Source organism: Trachypithecus francoisi, unplaced genomic scaffold (assembly GCF_009764315.1).
Source record: "Trachypithecus francoisi isolate TF-2019V2 unplaced genomic scaffold, Tfra_2.0 Lachesis_group20, whole genome shotgun sequence".
NCBI lineage: Eukaryota > Metazoa > Chordata > Mammalia > Primates > Cercopithecidae > Trachypithecus > Trachypithecus francoisi.
In genome coordinates this window covers 56,292,496-56,316,551 of record NW_022681466.1, presented here as the reverse complement: position 1 = coordinate 56,316,551, position 24,056 = coordinate 56,292,496, and the positions used below count along the sequence as shown (strand labels likewise).

The 24,056-nt window shown below is 41.9% G+C and overlaps 1 protein-coding gene across 1 annotated transcript in view; it reads right to left on the bottom strand.

The window, feature by feature from the left end:
• Window positions 1–19,044, bottom strand: part of CPD (carboxypeptidase D) — a 97,293-nt gene extending 78,249 nt beyond the window's left edge. Inside the window, exons 1-2 of the mRNA XM_033184451.1 lie at window positions 18,206–19,044; window positions 12,755–13,002 (exon numbers count right to left, since the gene is read on the bottom strand). Of these exons, the coding sequence (XP_033040342.1) occupies window positions 12,755–13,002; window positions 18,206–18,951 (994 nt within the window). The 5' untranslated portion in view covers window positions 18,952–19,044. The remainder of the gene's footprint in view (window positions 1–12,754; window positions 13,003–18,205) is intronic.
• Between the last annotated feature and the right edge of the window lie 5,012 nt (window positions 19,045–24,056).

Here is a 24,056-nt window from a genome sequence, read left to right as displayed (position 1 = left end):
TGCCAATATATTTTGCACAAAGATAACTCCAAAACGAATAGCACTACACTGTTCTTATCATCAAATAATTCACACACTAACAGGAAACAAAAAACTATTAACAATATAAGTAGATAAGTATTATACTGATGGTACTATATAAACAAAAAGCTCTTGAAGGCAGGATAGTGACAGTTATTACAGGAGATGTTTCAGAAGAGGTTACAGCTAAACTGGTGAAAAGCATTTCAGACACAGAATAGGCTAACATGTGAAGGTTCACATTTGGGAAGGACAAGTAGCCTGGTGACAGAGGAGAGGTAGGAGCTGAGGCTAAACTTACAGGCTTGAGTCAGACTGTGGGATCTTCGCTCCCATGCTAAGAAGTATTAGATTTGATCCTATGAACCCTGTACTATAAGCCTTTTTTTTTTTTTTTTTTTTTTTTTTGGACACAGGTCTTGCCCTGTCAAAAAAAAAAAAAAAAAAAAAAAAAAAAAGGCTGGAGTGCAGTGGCACAATCATAGCTCACTGCAGCCTCACATTCCTGGGCTCAAACTATCCTGCTGCCTCAGCCTCCCAAGTAGTTGTGACTACAGAAGTGCACCACCATGCCCCACTAATTTTTGTATTTTGTATTTTTTTAGAGATGAGGTCTCACCACGTTGCCCAGGTTGGTCTTAAACTCCTGGCCTCAAGCGATCCTCCTACTTCAGCCTCCCAAAGTGCTGGGATTACAAGTGTGCTCCAATGCTCCTGGGCCCATTTTACCTGTGTATCTTTGTTGTTTAGTTTTTAATATCTAATCTTAAAAACAAAGTAACACAAGCACTAACAGAACCAGATGCATCTTCCCTAAGTGTGACAGCTGGTTTCTTAGTCATCCATACCTCAAATTAGTAAAAAGGTTCTGCAGGAAAATTAGATATAAGGACAGTATTCTGTACATGTTCATTAGGTCAGATTGGTTTATTTATGTTATTCAAATCCACTGTATCCTTATTCACATTTTTGTGATCTAACAGTTATGATCTTTATGACCTAACAGTTCTGAAAGAGGCCTATTTTAAACTTCCTACTATATTTATGGATTTGTCTGTTTCTTAATATCAGATGTTGTATTTTTACAGTTATACACTGTTCATCTTATACACTGTTCATCTTATTCCTTTTTATTTTAGATTACAATTTTCTGGTGTTATATGGGTTAATTCATAATACCCTATTTAATGACACAGAAAATACTCCTCAAAAATAAGCTTTCTGGTCCATTTCTGGACCAAATCTAAACATTCAACAGCATTGTTGAAAACAGGTGGATAATTATTCTCTCCATGCTCTTCCTTTTCCATCAACAATCTACTTCCAGCCAAATATACTTCAGTATTTAAAGCACATTGCTACTGCTCAGTCTGATCTTCAGTTTGGGGAAAGAATAGTTATCTGCATGATAAAAGAAGTTGATATTCACACAAAAAACTGAATTGGTTACATTATATGCTTTCTGGCCACATTTCATAACTCTGTCCATTGTATAAAAGGAGAGGGAAGAAAGTTTGGTAAACCCACAGAACAGTTTCTTCTTCTTCCACAGGAGAAAACAATCATAATTACTAGTTTGAAAAGGCTCAGCCTCAAGTTTATAGTGGCTTAAGAAGACAAATACAAAGCTTTATGGCAGCTGTCCTAACCAATCATAGAATCCACAGACTCACATGAGCAATACATAGGCCTGACAACTATATTTCTGACCAATTTCCTAACTCAATACTCACTCATAATTTAGGGAAGGCAATCTAAAAGTAGAACATCTGAGATAAATATCTATGGCTCAGTCCTCACTGGAAATAAGTGAAACATATAAACAAGTTGGGAGGAAAAACCCAAATAATAAGTTATCACAAATAACTTGTAAGATGTTTTGTTCCTACTTAGAATTTGAAAATAAATGATCACTCTACTACAGAGTGATCAAGAATAGTGTTTTTTCAAACTGCAGGTCATCATCCATTAGTGGGTTGTGAGATATATTAGTGGGTTCAGACATATTTTTAAAAGAATGACATAGAGAAGCAAGAGCAAACACATTCAAAAGCTAGCAGAAGGCAAGAAATAACTAAGATCAGAGCAGAACTGAAGGAGATAGAGACACAAAAAACCCTCCAAAAAATCAATGAATCCAGGAGTTGGTTTTTTGAAAAGATCAACAAAATTGATAGACTGCTAGCAAGACTAATAAAGAAGAAAAGAGAGAAGGATCAAATAGATGCAATAAAAAATGATAAAGGGGATATCACCACCGAACCCACAGAAGTACAAACTACCATCAGAGAATACTATAAACACCTCTACACAAATAAACTAGAAAATCTAGAAGAAATGGATAATTTCCTGGACACTTACACTCTCCCAAGACTAAACCAGGAAGAAGCTGAATCCCTGAATAGACCAATAGCAGGCTCTGAAATTGAGGCAATAATTAATAGCCTACCAACCAAAAAAAGTCCAGGACCAGAGGGATTCACAGCTGAATTCTACCAGAGATACAAGGAGGAGCTGGTACCACTCCTTCTGAAACTATTCCAATCAATAGAAAAAGAGGGAATCCTCCCTAAATCATTTTATGAGGCCAACATCATCCTGATGCCAAAGCCTGGCAGAGACACAACAAAAAAAGAGAATTTTAGACCAATATCCCTGATAAACATCGATGCAAAAATCCTCCATAAAATACTGGCAAACCGGATCCAGCAGCACATCAAAAAGCTTATCCACCATGATCAAGTGGGCTTCATCCCTGGGATGCAAGGCTGGTTCAACATACGCAAATCAATAAACGTAATCCAGCATATAAACAGAACCAAAGACAAAAACCACATGATTATCTCAATAGATGCAGAAAAGGCCTTTGACAAAATTCAACAGCCCTTCATGCTAAAAACGCTCAATAAATTCGGTATTGATGGAACGTATCTCAAAATAATAAGAGCTATTTATGACAAACCCACAGCCAATATCATACTGAATGGGCAAAAACTGGAAAAATTCCCTTTGAAAACTGGCACAAGACAGGGATGCCCTCTCTCACCACTCCTATTCAACATAGTGTTGGAAGTTCTGGCTAGGGCAATCAGGCAAGAGAAAGAAATCAAGGGTATTCAGTTAGGAAAAGAAGAAGTCAAATTGTCCCTGTTTGCAGATGACATGATTGTATATTTAGAAAACCCCATCGTCGGCCGGGTGCGGTGGCTCAAGCCTGTAATCCCAGCACTTTGGGAGGCCGAGACGGGCGGATCATGAGGTCAGGAGATCGAGACCATCCTGGCGAACACAGTGAAACCCCGTCTCTACTAAAAATACAAAAAAAAAAACTAGCCGGGCGAGGTGGCGGGCGCCTGTAGTCCCAGCTTCTCGGGAGGCTGAGGCAGGAGAATGGCGTAAACCCGGGAGGCGGAGCTTGCAGTGAGCTGAGATCCGGCCACTGCACTCCAGCCTGGGCGACAGAGCGAGACTCCATCTCAACAAAAAAAAAAAAAAAAAAAAAAAAAAAAAAAAAAAAACCCCATCGTCTCAGCCCAAAATCTCCTTAAGCTGATAAGCAACTTCAGCAAAGTCTCAGGATACAAAATTAATGTGCAAAAATCACAAGCATTCTTATACACCAGTAACAAACAGAGAGCCAAATCAGGAGTGAACTTCCATTCACAATTGCTTCAAAGAGAATAAAATACCTAGGAATCCAACTTACAAGGGATGTAAAGGACCTCTTCAAGGAGAACTACAAACCACTGCTCAGTGAAATCAAAGAGGACACAAACAAATGGAAGAACATACCATGCTCATGGATAGGAAGAATCAATATCGTGAAAATGGCCATACTGCCCAACGTCATTTATAGATTCAATGCCATCCCCATCAAGCTACCAATGAGTTTCTTCACAGAATTGGAAAAAACTGCTTTAAAGTTCATATGGAACCAAAAAAGTCCACATTCCCAAGACAATCCTAAGTCAAAAGAACAAAGCTGGAGGCATCACACTACCTGACTTCAAACTATACTACAAGGCTACAGTAACCAAAACAGCATGGTACCGGTACCAAAACAGAGATATAGACCAATGGAACAGAACAGAGTCCTCAGAAATAATACCACACATCTACAGCCATCTGATCTTTGACAAACCTGAGAAAAACAAGAAATGGGGAAAGGATTCCCTATTTAATAAATGGTGCTGGGAAAATTGGCTAGCCATAAGTAGAAAGCTGAAACTGGATCCTTTCCTTACTCCTTATACGAAAATTAATTCAAGATGGATTAGAGACTTAAATGTTAGACCTAATACCATAAAAACCCTAGAAGAAAACCTAGCTAATACCATTCAGGACATAGGCATGGGCAAGGACTTCATGTCTAAAACACCAAAAGCAATGGCAACAAAAGCCAAAATTGACAAATGGGATCTCATTAAACTAAAGAGCTTCTGCACAGCAAAAGAAACTACCATCAGAGTGAACAGGCAACCTACAGAATGGGAGAAAATTTTTGCAATCTACTCATCAGACAAAGGGCTAATATCCAGAACCTACAAAGAACTCAAACAAATTTACAAGGAAAAAAAAAAACCCCATCAATAAGTGTGGGCAAAGGATATGAACAGATATTTCTCAAAAGAAGACACTTATGCAGCCAACAGACACATGAAAAAATGCTCATCATCACTCGCCATCAGAGAAATGCAAATCAAAACCACAATGAGATACCATCTCACACCAGTTAGAATGGCAATCATTCAAAAGTCAGGAAACAACAGGTGCTGGAGAGGATGTGGAGAAATAGAAACACTTTTACACTGCTAGTGGGATTGTAAACTAGTTCAACCATTATGGAAAACAGTATGGCGATTCCTCAAGGATCTAGAACTAGAAGTCCCATATGACCCAGCCATCCCATTACTGGGTATATACCCAAAGGATTATAAATCATGCTGCTATAAAGACACATGCACACGTATGTTTATTGTGGCACTATTCACAATAGCAAAGACTTGGAATCAACCCAAATGTCCATCAGTGACAGACTGGATTAAGAAAATGTGGTACATATACACCATGGAATACTATGCAGCCATAAAAAAGGATGAGTTTGTGTCCTTTGTAGGGACATGGATGCAGCTGGAAACCATCATTCTCAGCAAACTATCGCAAGAACAGAAAACCAAACACCGCATGTTCTCACTCATAGGTGGGAACTGAACAATGAGATCACTTGGACTCGGGAAGGGGAACATCACACACCGGGGCCTATCACGGGGAGGGGGGAGGGGGAGGGGATTGCATTGGGAGTTATACCTGATGTAAATGACGAGTTGATGGGTGCTGACGAGTTGATGGGTGCAGCACACCAACATGGCACAAGTATACATATGTAACAAACCTGCACGTTATGCACGTGTACCCTAGAACTTAAAGTATAATAAAAAAATAATAATAATAATAATTAAAAAAATTTTTAAAAAAAGAATGACATAGAACTAAAAAAAAAAATACCAGAATGTATAGTAAAAGCACTGTTCCATGAAATTTTTTTATGTACACATATATATATACGAAATGTACATAAACAACTAAAAGGTATTTCATATTATAGGTTTCAAGTAAGAAAAAAAAGTTCAAATAATAATGATCTAGGATCTACCAGTAAGGCAACCTTATTTTCTCAGAGTAGGAGCAAAACTAGGAAGAATATTTTTATACATTTCTATAAGATTATCTAAAGATCTAAGATTTTAGGCCGGGTGCAGTGGCTTATGCTTGTAATCCAAGCGCTTTGGGAGGCTGAGGTGAGCAGATCACCTGAGGTCAGGAGTTCAAGACCAGCCTGGTCAACATGGTGAAACCCCATCTCTACTAAAAATACAAAAATTAGTCAGGTGTAGTGGTGCGTGCCTGTAATCCCAGCTAACTGGGAGGCTGAGGCAGGAGAATCGCTGGAACCTGGGAGGCAGAGGCTGCAGTGAGCTGAGATCACGCCACTGCACTCCAGCCTGGGTGACAGAGTGAGACACTGTCTCCAAAAGAAAAAAAAAAGGTTATCTAAAGATCAAATAACTATGTATTTATATTTCGGATGGCAAAAATTCATTTATTCCAAAAAGACTACTGTTTACCTTCTATATACCAGGCATGGTTCTGTGTGCTAGAAATAGAAAATGGAATAAAACAAAGTCCCTACCTTCAAGAGTAAGTTTAAACTCTAGTAGAGATAAGTAGCCATGGCACCAGATGCTAGGCTAAAGTGCTTTACACACATTCTCACTTGAGCCTCCTCATCTTGTGAGTAGACAGTATTTATCCTAATTTTATATAAGTGGGAATTGAGGCTTAGAGAAATTCATTAACTTGTCCAATATTATTTATCTCTCTCACCCATACCACACACACACACACACACACACACACACAGCTAGTCAAGGTAGAGCTGTGATTTCCAACCTAAGGCAACGGGATTCCAAAGCTCTCTCTTTGCCACTACACTGCACTGCCTTCTACTGTTCTTCTATCTGCAAGAAAATAAAATATAACAATGTTCTGCCCAAGAAAACTTCTAAAAGTTACATAAAACTATGATCTTTGATCAAATAATTTCAATTATAAGTTGCTTGCCCTTCCTTAAATTGTATAAGTTGAAAGAAGGCAATTCTTTTTTGTCTCTTTGTTTTCTTGGAGACAGGGTCTCATTATTTTGCCCAGGCTGGGCTTGAACTCAAGATCCTCCCACCTTGGCCCTCCCAAGTATCTGGGACTACAAGCACATGCCATGGCTTAAAAGTTGACCTAAAACTACAGTTCAGTTTTTATTAAATCTGCTTTAGAATAAACATGCTAAAACATCGTATGATTTTTACAATGTCCTCAAAACTGTGAAGAAAGGTAGGCAAATGGCATACAAATCAGCGCGCTGTGATTTAAAAAAAAAAAAAAAAAAAAATGGCAGCCGGGCGCGGTAGCTCAGGCAGGTAACTCCAGCACTTTGGAAGGCCAAGGCAGGTGGATCACTTGAGGTCAGGAATTCAAGACCAGCTTGACCAACATGGGAAAACCCTGTTTCTACTAAAAATACAAAAATTAGCTGGGCATGGGGGTACATGCCCATAACCTCAGCTACTCGGGAGGCTGAGGCACTAGAATCGCTTGAACCCAGGAGGCAGAGGTTGCAGTGAGCCGAGATTGCGCCATTGCACTCCATCCTGGGCAACAAGAGTGAAACTCCATCTCAAAAAAAAAAAAAAGGCATCCTGCTCCATGAACAAGTCCAGAGTAGGTCTCACAATAACAAGGCTTTGGAAGGGGAGGTGGCTATTCATTAGCCTTATTAGGATAGCCATTTCCTAAATGGATCCTGGAGGTTTGTGAGACATGCTGAGCGAAGCAAGGCTCACCCATATAGGCAGCTAGATATGCTAGGTCAGCCCTGGCAATGAAGGCAAAGGCACTAGGGCCCAAATCACCCCACATTCCACACTACTAATACACTGTCTGATTCCTCAGAGCAGGAGTTGTTTCTGTTTTGCTCTCACTGTATACCCATCACCTAATACGGTGTATGTGGCATGGCAGGAACTCAGTAAATATTTGCTATATGAATAAATTATATTGCACAAGTTAGTTCCTCTCTCAGGCCTTGATTTTCTCTAAAACAAAAAGGTTGGACTAAATCAATATATTCACTTTCAGCTCTAAAGGTCTATACTTCTTTAAGCTACAATTCCTGAATATATCACATAGAGCATCAGTAAAATTACTCGGCTGAGCATGTGGCTCCTGTTTATAATCCCAGCACTTCGGAAGGCCAAGGTGGGCGGATCACTTGAGGCCAGGAATTCAGGACCAGCCTGATCAACATGGTAAAACCCTGTCTCTACTAAAAATACAAAAAATTAGCCGGCATAGTAGCACACACCTGCAATCCCAGCTGCTCAAGAGGCTGAGGCACGAGAATCATTTGAACCCAGGAGGCAGAGGCTGTAGTGACCTGAGACCACGGCTGCACTCCAGCCTGGGCAAGAGAGCAAGACTCTGTCTCAAAAAAAAAAAAAAATTACTCCAGGACATCCGGGTTTTTTTAATACATGCCTAGTCACAAGGTTTCATAACATCTTACTTACTAAACACAATGAATTCACTCTGTTGAAACTAAAACCATCACAGCCTCCTCTTCAAGGGGAAACTGCTCAATATTTGCTGAGGTATGAAGAGAAATAAGCTAGTTATTGTAGAAATAACACAGGACATACCTGACCATTCTGCTGAAACAAGAGAAAAATTGATGCTCATAAAAATAACAATGACAGCAGCATAATGTAGCTTCTTCAGATGTTTGAATAATCAGAAAAATCTCATCATAACTAGCTTCACCAAATGATCTCTGGCCTTAATACCAAAGTCACCTACTTTTTGTAGAGGCAGGATATTTATTTTTTAAGTATGAGATAGATTTACCTTCCTCAACTGTCAGTTAGAAATTACTTTCTAATCTTTTACAACTTTTTCCCAAAAGGCAAAGTTAAGTATTTACCCTATTATTTTAAGTAACATCATGTCAAATAAATTAAGCAACTTGACTAGATTACAAAACCACCAGGTCACAAAGTTAGGTTTTATTAAATATATTTACTAAGGACTGAAATGTAAAAATTACACATTAAAGTAAGTCCGTTATCTATAAAAAAAACTTTTAATGATTTTCAAATCACCTCTAATTGTTATGCGGAGAAGGTTTGACTTCTAAATAGTATGTCAAACCTCTTTTTGAATGCTTCTGATATTCAAGAAACACTGGCAGAAACTATAGGAGGATCAGAAAACTCTAGAAAGTGATAGCAGCAGCAGGCTGGAGGGTGCAGGAAGGAGGCAGACAGCCACCCCTTCTGCTGCCACACAACCCGCTGCCGTAATGGGGTCAGGCCCAGAGCAGCACAGCGGGGGAGTAATGTAGTCAGGCACAGAGGGACCCCTATGTGGAGCTGGGGCCGTACCTCGGGGGTGGGGCGGAAGGCAGGAGCGGCTCCAGCTTTGGGGACCTGGCCAGAAGTGCAGCCACTGCGCCCACCCCACTGAGGGTCCCAGGTTCCTGGGCTCGGGAGGAGGCTCTGCACTGGCCACTTGGGGCCAAGTCCCCGGTGTCCACCCCATGTGGGGTGACCTCCCAGCCTGACACTCCTGACAGCCAGGCCCAAGGCCCACAACCAGCTCTGGGCCACCTCTTAGCCCCAGGGCAACAGGGAAGCTTACAGCAATGTCTCCCCTGGCCCAGTCACTGGCCCAGGTCCAGGTCCCCCTCAAGCCTCCCAGGGGGCATGGCTGGGGCTGCATGCTCCACTGAATTGGCGGGAGCTGGGAGCTGGGAGCTGGCAGCAGCTGCATCTCCCAACCTCCTAGGCCCCCCTTATCCTTACAGGCTTGGAGATGCCTGCTCCTGCTGCCTGGCCTCTCCCCATTCCTGCATCTGCTCCTATCTCGGAGTGGGTTTGGAGCTGAGGCAGTGCACTGTCACAGCCCAGAGGGGTATGCACATGCTTGGGCCCTGTTGCCTGGGCCCCCACCCCCGGACTGGGCACTGACAAGCATGGAAGAGGGAACCAAGGTTGGGGACTGAAGGCGACTCAGCACTGGCTTGCAGGTGCCCCTTGGCACGAGCAGCCGGGATGCCATGGAAGGCAGCAGGAGGTAGACCAGCTCCTGGGTAGAAGGGAGGGGGTCCCTGGTAAGGCCCCACCTTCAGGCTGGGGACCAGGCTGCCAGTCCCACAGACTGGAGTGGGGACTTGTGGTGCCTTTTCCAGGCTGCCCGTGGTACCCATGAACCAACTTCCTCCTCTCTGAGGTCCATAAAAGCACTGGGCTCAGCCAGAGCAAGGCAGAGGATGGAGAGATGATGGGACAACTAGAGGGTAGCTCCTCTCTGCTGAAAGCTGAACACTCATCAGGATGACCTGCCTGTAGAGAGGAGCCACCCACTCCAGGGCCTCCTTTGTGCTGAGGGCCGAACACTTGACTGGGTGACCTGCCTACAGAGAGGAGCTGCCCACTGCAGGTCTCCTCTGAGCTCAATAAAGCTCCTCTTTGTCTTGCTCACCCTCCACTTGTCTGCATACCTCATTCTTCCTGGAGGTAGGACAAGAACTTGGGCAAAGGTACCACGAGGCACAGAGGTTTCCAGCCAGAAAAGCAACACCCCAAAGATCCCATAGCAAAGGTATTAAATTTTCAAACTTATGACCCATTTTGGGTACACATGGCTTGATATAAAAAGTAAAAGAGTAATTCAAAGGTTTAAATACACATTAAGAGACATGTCATAAGACACTTTATAACGTGACTGCCAATAAAAAGGTAAGGAAGACCTAAGGCATTTCATCATGGGCAGACTCCTAGAAAAGAAACAATTTACACTGATGACATTTCCATTGGTTGATTTGTTCTTTCTAAGTTCCCTCTACATCTACATCTGTGCATAAAAACAAAAACGTTATTATTCAAAGTATACCTAAAGTTTAAAAAGAGTAATAGCTGTTTTCATTGCATTTAAAGAGAAAAGATAAACAGTTCAAGTTTGTATTAACAATTCTTGCCAGGCACGGTGGCTCATGCATGTAATCCCAGCACTTTGGGAGGCTGAGGCGGGTGGATCACTTGAGGTCAGGAGTTCGAGACCAGCCTGGCCAACAGGATGAAACCCCATCTCTACTAAAAATACAAAAAATTAGCTGGGCATGGTGGCAGGCACCTGTAATTCCAGTTACTTAGAAGGCTGAGGCCGGAGAATCACTTGAACCCAGGAGGCAGAGGATACAGTGAGCCAAGATCATGCCACCGTACTCCAGCCTGGGCAAGAAGAGCGAAACTCCATCTGAAACAAACAAACAAACAATTCTTTAAAAAATAACATTTCATAAGAAATTGGAACCCTTATATATTGCTGGTGGGAATGTAAATGGTATATCTACTATGGAAAATAGTCTGTCAAACCTAAACATAGAATTACCATTTGACCCAGCAATTCTACTCCTCGGTATATATCCAGAAGAATTGAAAATAAGGACTCAAACAGATACCTGAATGCCAACGTTCATTACACATTATTCCCAGTAGCCAAGATGGAAACAATTCAGTGCTCATCAATAGATGGATAAACAAAATGTATTACTAACATATACATGCAAGGAATATTATTAAGCCATAAAAATGAATAAAGTTCTGATACCTGCTACAAAATGGATCACCCTTAAGAACATTGTTAAGAAAAATAAGCCAGATGCAAAAAGAAGAATACTGTATAACTCCAGTTATATAAAATATCTAAAATGGGCAAATTCACAGAGATAGAAAGTAGATTAGAGGTTACCAATGGCTAGGGGTAAGGGATAGAGATGGAAGTGGGAATTATTATCTAATGCTTACAGAGTTTCTGCTTGGGATGATGAACAAGTTTTAGAAATAGTGGTGATGGTTGCACAACATTGTGAATATTAGTGCCACTGAGCTCTACGCTTAAAAATGTTTAAACAGTTAAACTGGCAAATTTCATGTTATATATATGTTTTACCACAATAAAAATAAAAAATCAGCATTCCATGATCACCTCACAGATTAAAATACAAAAGGAAAATGTGCCTTTAAGTAAAATGGAGAGATCTGGGCTGGGTGAAGTCGCTCACATCTATAATCCCAGCACATTGGGAGGTTGAGGTAGGAGGATCGCTTGAGGTCAGGAGTTTGAGATCAGCCTCGGCAACACAGCGATACCCCATCTCTACAAAAAATGTAAAAATTAGCTGGCATGGTGGCACACATCTATAGTTCCAGCTACTCAGGAGATTGAGGCAGGAGTATCGCTTGACCCCAGGAGCTTGAGATTACAGTGAGCTATGACTGTACTATTGCCCTGCAGCCTGGGTAACAGAGTGAGACCCTATCTCTTTAAAAATACGTATTTTTAAAATTTAACTGGAGAGACCTGGTTGGTGGTGGTCACCATGTTAACCAAGCTGTCCAACTCGGCTTCTTACAGCTTGATGTTATGGGTCTCCTGATATGATGTGCAACATGACCTATATAAGTGTCTTGCTGGGACATCTGACCTAATCTTATCACGAAAAAAGTGACAATCTAGATTATGGAATTTTTCCATAGGACTATTAGCATGGTCTCTTTACAAGAGCCAAATGCAATGTTTGAACTTTGATTGGATCCTAGATCTGGTGAAAAAAGGGCTACCAAGGCTACCTTGGACACAGTGGGGGAAATCTGAGTTATGGACAGCATGTGGTATGATAATATTAAATTATCGTTGATTTCTCAGTTATGGTAATAGTCTATAGTTAAACGGAAAATGTCCCTGTACTTGGGAAATACATACTGAGGAACTTACAGGAAAACTGTTGTGAAATCTGCAACCTACTTTTGGATGGTTTGGCAAAAGATTGTGTGATTGTGTGTGTGCATGCTCATGCATGTGCATGTAGAGAGAGTGAAAATGTGGGAGAGGGAGAGGCAAGGCATCTGGGATAAGATAACAGTGGTGAATTTAAATGAAGGACAGATAGGTCTTCAGTTAGTCCTTCAATTTTGTTGTAGGTTTGACATTTTCAAAACAAAAAGAAATAATATTTTTTAAAGTTAAATTTCTACAAATTTTCTTCTTTTCTGCTCAGAATACACATAAGAAATCTCAACGAACAAGGGGGAAAATGTAGCAAACTCAATGCTTTGCATACCTTCCACATCATACCAGTGTGCACCATTTGTGATTCCATCTTTGAAAGTCTCATCTTCATCTCCTGGACAGTGAGGCTCACCAGTTTTCATTATGGGGTGGTTTGAAGCATAAGCTTTTGCCAAGTATTTAAAGACTTCATCATCTGAGGTTTTGCTATAGATTCCAGTGGCCTTATGTTCTGGAGAATCATCAAAAGGATAGCTTGCTACCACTGAGCCACCATGCAGATTTCCAGAAAGCACAAACCTTTGAAAATACAACCAAATCACGTATCACTTAAAAAAGGACACAAAACACAATGCATTTAAAAATTCCACAAAATCTTTTAGAAATAAACTCCAATATCGCTCTTGGAGACCTAGAAAACAACTCTATCAGTTGTTATCTGTTATAAGGAGACTAACAACAACAACAAAAGAAAATGGAAAGAAAGTATTATCAATTTAAGATTTCAAACCGCTTTAACAATTCAGGTTAACCTAAAGTAACTTCAAAGAGTTTTCCTTCATTGAAAATACAGCTGGATAACACAGTATAAATTAGTATTTCAGGAAATGTCTTATTTAGGGAATTCCAAATTCATGTATTAGGTTGAACTATATGAGCTTTGAGCTTGCCAATATTCACCTTTTTCTGTTTGGTAGCCATGTTGCCAGGCCTCCCAAAGTGCTGGGATTAGAGGCATGAGCCACTGTGCCTGGCCCTCACCCATTTTTTGACCTACAAAAATGACAATTTCATATCGTTCAGCCTACGACTTGTATTTCATAATATGTAAATTTCATAGAAAACATGGCTGGTATATATAAATATTCATTGTATATATGTTAGGTTAATAACTTTTATGCTTTTTACATTTACCATCCAAAGAGAATTTTTAAGGTAGGGAATCTAATTTTTAAAAGGATATTTTGTGTTTCACTCCAGTTTCACAATATACTAAATTCACATTTTCAAGAGAGAAGCCATAGTTGAGGAGATTCAGGAAAAAACAAAGAAAACAACCTGATTCAGTGAGCTGCTTACAGAGAAAAACAATACACCATATCAAAGACTAGTCCTCCATTGCATCACTGTAGAAGCAGCTCTTTCAAGGCCCAATGTTTCTGATTGGGCCATTAAAAAAATTAACTGACATGGAGACAAGGCTGCTCCTGTAAAAGAAACATTTTTTTTTAATGCTGCTACTTTTAAGTAAACCCTACAATTTGGTCAAACTTATCTATATAGAAATACTGAAGAATTCCTTTTATGGTAAAAGCTAAACGCTAAAGGCAAAAAAAAAAAAAAAAAAGCTTAAATCCTATTTAAGCATCTTTCCCTTATATAACAGCTTAAACCATTACCATCAGTAGAGATTAAATACTTCTCTATTTCCATTCTAAATTGGGTTTTCTTGCTTCTGCCTTTCTGTTGTTGAAATTAACTGACCTACAGAAACTCTAAAGGAGGTTGATATATAACATTTCTCTATATGCTTAAAAAAAAGTAAACCTATCATGTCTAATTTGAAAGATTATTTTAAGCATGATGAGTAGTATTATCCCAGAGAAGATCAAACAATGAAAATTACTTGTAACACAAAATCTGTTCATCAGAAGATAGATCTTTGCCAATAAGGACAGTGATTAAACACTAGCATGGACTATGAAAAGAAACTAGCTAAAAACTAATATAATTCTAATTAGCACCCTTCCAGATACCAGAGAAGAATGCCATTTGGTGTAGTGGCAATGGCACAGACAGACAAATATGGGTAAGAACATTCCGTCTCCCAGATCTGTTGCTCACCAGTAATATAACATAATCAGAAGTTACTGCCTTTAAATTCACTGAACCTCAGTTTTCCTCTCATTTGTAAAATGGGGATTAATGCTACCTATTTCTCAGAGTTGTTATGAAAATTAAGATAACACACATGAAACATAATCTGGCATAAAGACCGCTTTATAGCCCCTGCTCAACAAATGTTCATTTCTTTGGAGATATCTAGCATCCTGTTTAGGAAAACACTGCCTCACAAACTATCATTCTACTCCCCACTTCCACTGCCAGTCCTTGTAACAGAATGATACAGAAACAAAAACTAAGAAAATATTCTAACTTTCTGATTCCACTCTACCCACCTCTCCTCTATAGCTAAGGTATTAACAATTTACTCTCTGGTTTATAATTCTAAAATAATTTTTAAATATTTTTCCCCCACTGACTTTGGGAAAGTTATAAGAAGGCTGGGGCAGCTCAGGTAATCCATTCACCAACAAACATTTCTTGAGTGTCAACTATTTGCCAAACGACATTCCAGGGATAGATACATCTGTGAACGAAACAAACAAACAAATGCCCTCTGGGCATTCATATTCTAGTAAAATAGAATGGATAACTAAATATTCTAAATAAGTAAAGCATGCTACTTTAATTATACATTTTAATTAAAACTTTAAAATCTAAGATTCTCTACAAGATGCTGTTTTTCATTTTGTTCAACATTTCTTGCAACACTTCTCAGAAATATTGTCAAAAATGGCCTAACCAAATACTTTTGAACAATGAAATATTTGCAATCTACTTGAGTAGTAAAATTCACTTAGATTTTCCTTACTGTAATTACACAGTTTTGAAAGTACCAATGCCACTCTTATAATGAAGATTTCAAGAGAAAGTGACACCTACTACAATGGCTGTAAGATTATGCTTTGAGTTTTTGTCAAATCAACTTTGCAAATCAACTCCAATCTTATTTGAAAGGTACTTTATGGTTTCCATTCAAATAAATTCTCTCAAATGTTTTTCATACTTGACTTCAGTATCACATATCATTCCTTGCATAAGATTTAAAGTAGCTGGTAAATACAGATTTACAAATGAGTTTATAAATATTAAACAGTTAATCTCTAAATTAACTCTATTACGCTATTCAGGTAACCCCGTAGATAACTTGAAAAAAATTAAAATAACTTAATATCTGACAAACTAAATTTCAAAGATTCAGAAAATCATAGATATGTGTACATAAGCCCCCCGAAAAAATAATCTGCAGCCACTCTCAACACTGTGATAATGCTTTTCACAAACACATCCAAATATCATTTATATGCTAATCTCCTATGAAAATCTAAGCAGGCATATTCACTTAAAGAACATAGTGTGAAAAAAATATAGGAGTCAACTATAAAATCTTCATTTGAATGATATAGTTAATTTTTTGTATATTTTCTTAAGTATTTGTCTCAATATCCATTGGATGAAATATAAAGTGAAACAAAGAAAATAAACTTCATTTTCCTAAGCTGGAGGAAATTAAGCCTTAAAATTTTACATTTTCAAAATAATAACAAAAACCTAATTCAAATATAGCTGGGTGAATAGGGTATCAAGAAATTACTCAAATGGTTTACCTCACAAAATACACTGAAAAGGATAGTTTTCCCATACAGACTAATGTTTGAGTTTTTAAAAACATCCTATCCATAAAGCTGACGCTATAGTTAGGTATCAATATCAAATTCTCTGTGTGCTTGTGTTTTTAATTTTATTCACATATCAGTGTCCTTTGTTATTGGTTAATAGCACAGAGTACTCATTTTGAGTGAATTTTTGAAGACTGAGTTAGGATGGATATACTCGTCAATGGTGAAGAGTATGATCACCTACTTTCCCTTTTGATTAATTAGAGTTACATGTTTGAAGAACAGATATGATTAGGATAGTCCACAGCCACAGACCAAAATGACTCTGTATAGCCTCAAGGCGACTCGCACCAAGAGAAAGCTTATTTTCATATTTGGTTACAGCACAACTAACACTGAAAAAAAAAAATCCAGGCACAGAATTTACATCCCTGCAAGGATCACAGCATTTTAAAGGTGCAAGAATAGAGCATTTTAAACATTTAAGCAATGCAAACAGTGCATTTGATGTATCATCTCCAAAAAGCCCTGGCCATCACAGCTCTGTCAGTAAGTGTATGTCAAAGTCATATTTCTTATGCAGGTGTTCAGAGGTCATGACACGATAGTACTTAAAAGAAAAAAAAAATCCTCCCAGAACGTCTATGTGAAATTATATATCTATAAGAGAGCTTATCAAGAGGAGTAAAGTAAAAGATAGAAGATGAAAAGACTCAGGAACTGCCCTAACACCCACGAATTTTCTAGATCTTCTATATATGACTGAAGTCTTGTAGAAGAAATGATTCCAAGTCCCGCAGGTAAACTTCTTTATCTTAGCAGTCCCTCAGAAACCTTCTTTTAATCAAGATGGAATGATTAGCTATTGCTGCAAAAGCCTTATGAAGAGAGAAAAATGGGGAAAAGCTGATGCTTAAAAAGGGGAAGAGATGCCTGCTCACTTCAGACACTATGCCATCTGGAGTGAGTTCCCTCTTCTTTCATTCCTCTCCTTTTTGCTGAAAATCCTGCCCATCTCTGGAGATAGCTCAAGCTCTACCTCTTCCACAGAGATGGTCCGTGTTATTGCAGCCCACATACATCTTGCCAGTGGGAACAATTCCTGTAAAGTTTAACTGGGTACATCAACATACCTCATAAATATTTATAACATTCTCTTGTTTTATACTAATTTCTTGAGGTCCTCATTCTTCTACTTTGTAATTGTTTAAACCTCGCGCAATGATTAATAACACTTAAAGTGTGTATTAAAAGCGTGACAATTAGTCATTCTGCACAGGCTAATAAGGTGCACAAATGGCATCACAAACCCTTTAGAGTCTAAAATGAAGCGGCTCACAGATCTGTGCAAGTTCTCCAGCCAAGTCCATATCTTCTTAAGCTGAGTCAGAGGTAAAAATTGGAGAAAAACCAGTTTCTCTCAAACAGGCAAGGGGAAGATCCTGGGAATATCCTCTGCCATTTTTGGGCTCCAGTCTCCCTCCGTGGCTAAAAGGACTATCGGGAATCAGATTGCCTAATTCTAAGTCCCAACCACACTCCAGTTAACCAATCTGACCCTCAATTTCCCCGTATGCAAAACTGATGGTTTCTATGACATCAGGTTGTGGCCAAAATAAAGTGAGATACTGCAGTCACAGAAAAAATTAGCATAGCGCCGATAACATTAGGCACTTTTGATAGAAGATAACAACATTGACAGCTTATCTATCAAATGTGTGAGCTGACCTAGGTTATCCTTAAGATCTCTTCTCGCTCATATTCTATGCCCCTGTAAGAAGAGGGACCAGAATGTCAGAAAGGAGTGTCCCCTCCAGCCATCCCTTGAACAAATGACAGCCTCTAGGAGGCAATTCTTTGAGGATTAGCAGGACGGGAGGCTACGCGGCCTGGGCCCTGTCTCCGTTACAGGGTGTCTCCCTTCACCTTCACCACCGCGCCACCCCTTATGCCAGCATTGTCTGAGCGCCTACTGGGTGCCGAAACCAGCCTCAGCCCTTGGAGGCTCACACGGCCGGGGGGGGGCAAGCAACACTCACTTGTTCCTGCGGATCCACTCGATGAGGGCGCGCACCTCGGGCACCTCGTCCAGGGCAGGGGGCTCGCCGGTGCTAAACTGGTCAGGAAAGCTACGGTTGAGGTCGCGGCCGCGACTGTTGTCGCGGCCGCTGGCCCCTGGCGGGCCGCCGTCACCGAGGCCACAGTCGCCCTCGCGGGCGCGCTCGAAGCCATCGGGGTTGAGGCTGGGCAGCAGGTACACGTCGGTGGTGTTGAGCAGGCGGACGAGGCGCGGGTCCCCGCGGCGGTAGCCCGCCGCCAGCTCGCGGGCCAGGTAGATCAGCACCTGGCGCGACACAGTCTCGTCGCCGTGCATGTTGCCCACCAGCTTCACCTGGGGCCGGCCGGGCACCAGCGGCCCCGCAGCATCCGGCCCGGCAGCGTCTGGCCCCGCGTCGCCCTCAGGGATTAGCGACCCCAGGCCGGCCGTGAGGCGCAGCACCCACAGCGGCCGGCCCTCCACCGAGCGACCGATGCTAAAGAGGCGGGCCAGGCCGGGGGGCCCCGCGGCCGCCGCCTCCCTCAGCGCGGAGCCCAACTCCTCTTCGTGGTAGTAGCGGTCGAACTGGCCCTCGGCCGCCTCGGCGCCCGCGCTCGTCGTTGTAGTCGTCGCCTCCGCCTTCTTGATGTGAGCCGCCCGGGCCGAGCTCCTCAGCAGCAGCAGGCACAGGAGCAACGGGAGCCGCCCCAGCCGCCAGGGCGGCCGCTCCTCTCGGCCGCTCGCCATCTTCCAGCAGCGCCGCTAACCCCGGCTCCGCTCCCGCGGCTCCGCGCTCCAGGCGGCCGGGGCCCGCCGGATCCCCTCCGCGCCTAGCAACCCCATCCCGCCCTCTGGTCGCAACCAATCGCGGACGGGTCTGCTGGAGCGTCACCACCAGGGGGCGGGGCTTCCCTTAAAGCAGCCGATTCTCTCTGGGCCGGCCTGCCTTCCTCCCGTCCCGGACGAGTTTGGTCACTCTCTTCCTTCGCCAAGGTTCTTCTTCTCTTCCGCGCTTCCTTGTTTCGTCTTCTGCGTGTGCTCCGCTTCTCGCTCAGTGTCTCCTTTATGGCTTCTTCCCTAAATTATCACACATTTTTCTCTGAGAACTCCTGCTAGTTCCCTTCCCATCTTTGTTGCTGCCTTTCTCAGCTGCCCTTCAACGCTTAGAACCGAGAATGGAAAGAATCAAAAGGTTCGAAAGAATCGTAAGACTCGAAAAAATCAATAAGTTCGAAAGAATCTTCGTTCGGACAGTCAAAGCCTTGGCCCAGTCTCCTAGACGCCTTCTCTCCGCATCCGTCCCGCCTCCGCTGGAGCCCCACTGTCCGCGTGCGGTTGCACGGGACGCCTAGTGAGGAGGAAGGCTCGCACCTCACTAGGCGGTGCATTCATTTTTAGAGTTGCTGCCTGGAAAGGTGTCCTATTTATGTCTAGCGGAAATGTGCTACGTAGTAGGCTCCCTTTGTGTTAATGTTGTCTATTTCTTAGGCGTCACGTCACGTTGTTTTATTGCAAATAGGTCCCTGTGTGTGCTGGCCTCGGCCCTCATTAGGCAGATTTCATTTCACAGCTCGCCGGCCCACTTCTCACACCTCTTCGGAGCAAGTTGTATATTTAACTGTGCCCTGGAATGACATATTTTAAAACAGCAGGTTTGACATTTCTGGAAACACTTGCTTGGCACTCCTGAACTCCTCAGTGTTCAGCCAAAGATGGCAATTACAGCATTTCATCAAGTCTAGAGAAGAGGTCTTTTAAATCAGCCTTTATAGGCTTTAGTTTCTTTAGCTTAAAAACGCAAAACTTTATCCCTTAATCGAATGCGAATTTCTACCCATCTAACAACATAATCGCAATAACTGGTATTTCCTTCTTTCAGAGCCAGCTATTTCAGGGCCCCTTCCCTGAACTGTGACTGAACCCTACTTTAATAGAGTTCATTCATTCGTCAAGTATTTATTGAGCAACTTTTATGTCAAAGCTAGATGCTGAGAAACAATTCATTCTTCTGCCCAGTCAAGAGACTCAGTGTAGTTTGTGATAAATGCTACAACAGAGGGGTATGGGTGAGGGAATATCTGAACTTGAGGAGGAGGAAAGGAGGAGAGAAACCATGGAGGATGGGAAGAGTCCCAGGCAGGAGGAGAAGCAAGCAAAGAAAGCTGCAGGATCTGAGAACAAGTGCCTTTTGTTCTGGGAATTGCTTGCAGAGTCAGGATTACTGGTGTGAAGGGGCTCACATGCCAGTCTTCAGGGAGCACATTTGATCGGGAAAGCCATGGAGAACCATGGACGGGTTTTAAGTTAGTTTAGAAAAATCCCTCTCACAGTAACACGGAAAACTGAATGGGAGGCCTAAGACTTGAGGCTGAGAGACCTGGAAGGAAGCTGCAATCCACGAAGACATGATGAGACTCTGAATGAGGGCAGTGCCAGTGGAAGTGGAAAGAAGGAAATGGATCTGAAAGACCTTCGGAAAGGAAAGTGGACAGGATCTGGAGACAGAGAGGATTGTAGGTTGACTTCAAGTTACAGCCTAAGCAACTTGCAGGTATTCACTGAGGTATAGCCCAGGAGAAAGCACAGGTTTAGGTAAAGATGATTAATTTAGTATTCTGCCATGAGAGCGAGCACCATCACTCTGGTCCTGTGAACAGCTCTTCTCCTCCATGCCCCATTTGATCTAGTCTACATTATGCACAGCAGCTGCAACTCATCAGAAACAAAGCCACAACTCTGTACAGAGAGACCTCCCACCACCCCCGGGAGTGCTCAACTACTACACTATGCACTTTTACAGTAATCCAAGTCAAAGAAGCCCCCAGAGGACATGTTAATCTCTAATCAAATATTTCCTTTTCTACCACGTTCACTCTCCTTTGAAACCTCTTCCAGCCCCTTCACTCCTGCAGTCTCGCCAAGTGAGACAGGCTGAAATGTAAATAAACAAGCATGAGGATAATGAGATAATATGGGAATGTAACTTGAGCCGGTGCCCTCCCAGAAATCGCCAGGCCTTCCATGATGCCTTCGAGGCCTCTTTCGGTTCTGCAGCCTTCTTCCTTAGCAGGTACACAGTTGCTTATGGTTAGAAGTGAAACCCAAAGCTCTGGACCTCAGTCACTGCTCACTGGAAGGGCAAAGGAGGGCAGAGGGCAGGCTTTGTGTTTACCCACAGCTGAATACCTCCAACTGTGTCTGAGAAGTCTTGATCCTTGTGACAAGGGTTTCGTTCCTCTTTCCCCAAGGAAAAGGTATGGCCTTATAAGTGGAAGGGACTTGGGAAAGGCTTGAAGGTAAAAAGGTTTCCTGTTCACAGAAGCAGAGTGGCAATGACTTGGATTTTGTTTTTTAATTTTTGTATTTGACACATGATAATTGTACATATTTATGGGATACATGTGATATTTTGATACATGCATACAATATATGATGATCAAACCAGGGCATTCTGGATAGCCATCACCTCAAACATTTAGCTAGAAGAGATTTGAAATATTTCTAGCATCAAGAAATGACAAACAGTTGACCTGAATTTTTTAAAACAGGGCAGAAGCTTTTAGATGACCAGCCTGATTCAAGAACCATTTTCTTTACAAGATTTGTAGGTAATTAAAGCATAGCATAGACCAGGAACTTGCAAATGTCTCATTGTCCGGCACAAACACCTGCAGACTTACAAATTCAATTTGACAAATGTTTGGAGCACCCAATCTTGCAAAAGGTCTGTTGGGCCAGGTACAGGAGGATTGGAAAATGAATGAAGGAGATGTCTCCCCTCCCAGAGGACAGAATCTAGGAAGGGACAGAACACAGACACAAAAAAGGACTAGATGTGTCTGCGGGACAAGAGCTACATAACAGGCACTGTGCAAAACCCTTTATATTGGTTGACTCATTTCATCTTCACAACAGTCCTATGAGGCTGGTGCTATTATCGTTCCCATTTCAAAGATAAAGAGAGGAGACATGAGGTCACACAGCTGGCAAGTCACAGATCCAAGACTCAAACCTGGGGAGTGTGACTTCAGAGTCTGTGTGCTTAACTTCTGTAATAAAACTGTTTCTATATAGTGAGCTTTAAAAACGAAAAATAAAAACCTGTTTTTGGAACACACACACAAAAGCCATTATAATGAAGAGTTACATCCCTCGGTGGATCAAGCCTGTAATCCCAGCAGTTTGGGAGGCCGAGGCAGGTAGATCACCTGAGGTCAGGAGTTCAAGACCAGCCTGGTCAACATGGTGAAACCCCGTCTCTACTAAAAATACAAAAATAAGTACGTAAAAGAAAGTAAAATAAAAATAATGAAGAGTCAGAAAAAATTTCACCAATACTGCTTGATCATGCTCTTCAACATCAGAACCAAGTTCAAATCCTGGATCAGTCCTTTTTCCGTCGTTTTAGCCAGGGCAAGTTATTTCATTTCTCTGAAAATTAAAAGAGATAATACGTACATAACATTCAATATAATAGTTGGCATATAACAAGTGTTCAGAAATCACCGTTGTTTTTATTGTTTTTAATAATAGAAATTCTCAAATGGTAAAAATGGAGAAAAGAGCACTCCAGGCAGAGAGACCAGCAAGGATAGATGCACAGAGAGGGATTTCATGACTGGTGACTGGAATACAAGATGTACTAGGAGGAGCAGCAGAAGCCATGCCTGCAAAGACTAGATGTAGATGAAGGCTTTGAATGCCATGCTAACGGGGTTTTGCTTCATTCCAAAGCAAATGGAAATCTTACAGAGCTGTTTGTGAGGAGGAGTGGTGTGGATCCCACCTGTGTTTTAGCAAGAGAATTCCAGGAACCATGTGGGCAAAGCTAAGGGATAGCTGCCATCCAGGCAAGAGCCAATTCTGGCAAGTTCAGTGAGGATTAAAAAGAAGATAAATTAGAGATGTTGAGTTTGTTGGATTGACAAGATTTAGCAACTGCATGGGTAAAAGAGAAGACAAAGTAAAAGATGACTTCATGAGCTAGTGAGGGTGACCAGGTAGGTGGCCTTGCCATTATCCAAGACAAAGAAGACAGGAGAAAAGATGCTAAATGGAGGGGCTTGGAGTATGTGGGAAAAGAGATTAGGTATTGAGTTTGGGAACTTTTAGGTTTGAGATGCCTGTATGAAATCCAGCGGCAGATATGTCTAAGTAATGGGAATGGCTTTGTTGTTGTTGTGTTTGTTTGTGTTTAAGACAAGGTCTCACCCTGTTGCTAAGGCTGGAGTGCAGTGGCACGATCACCGCTCACTGCAGCCTTGACCTCTCAGGCTCAAGCGATCCTCTTGCCTCAGCCTCCCCAGTAGTTGGGACTACAGGGACATGCTACCACATCTGGCTAATTTTTGTATTTTTTGTAGAGACAGGTGTAAGGTCCATGGATGAGCTTTGGTCAAGAAACAGGCTGAGGTGGATATCCAGGCTTGCATGACTCAGTGAGTTTGGCACACAAGGGCACCCCTCCACTTGCTATGTAACCTGTTTGTGTAAATTCATACATGGCCCTGAGCCAGTATTGTCTGTAAAAGGTATAACTGCTCTGTTGACACTGTGCACAACAGACATGGCTCTTGGGGCTTGGCTTGGCGCAACATGGCTTAACATAGTGGGCACTCTGGCACTCAGCGAAAGAAAGACAGAGAGAACCAGAGCTGTCCATCCTGCAGACAGACAGAGGGGAGCCACAGCATGGCTCACGCCAGAGCCCAGAGAGAGAAAGAGTTAAGCTGCTGACCCTAAAGGCAAGGGAGAGTCAGCTGTGCAACTGCATTGTGAGGGTGGCAGGAGCTGCAGAGCCAGAGCAGACAGCTGAGATAAAGGTGGACAGTATGAGAAAGCTGTTGATGAGA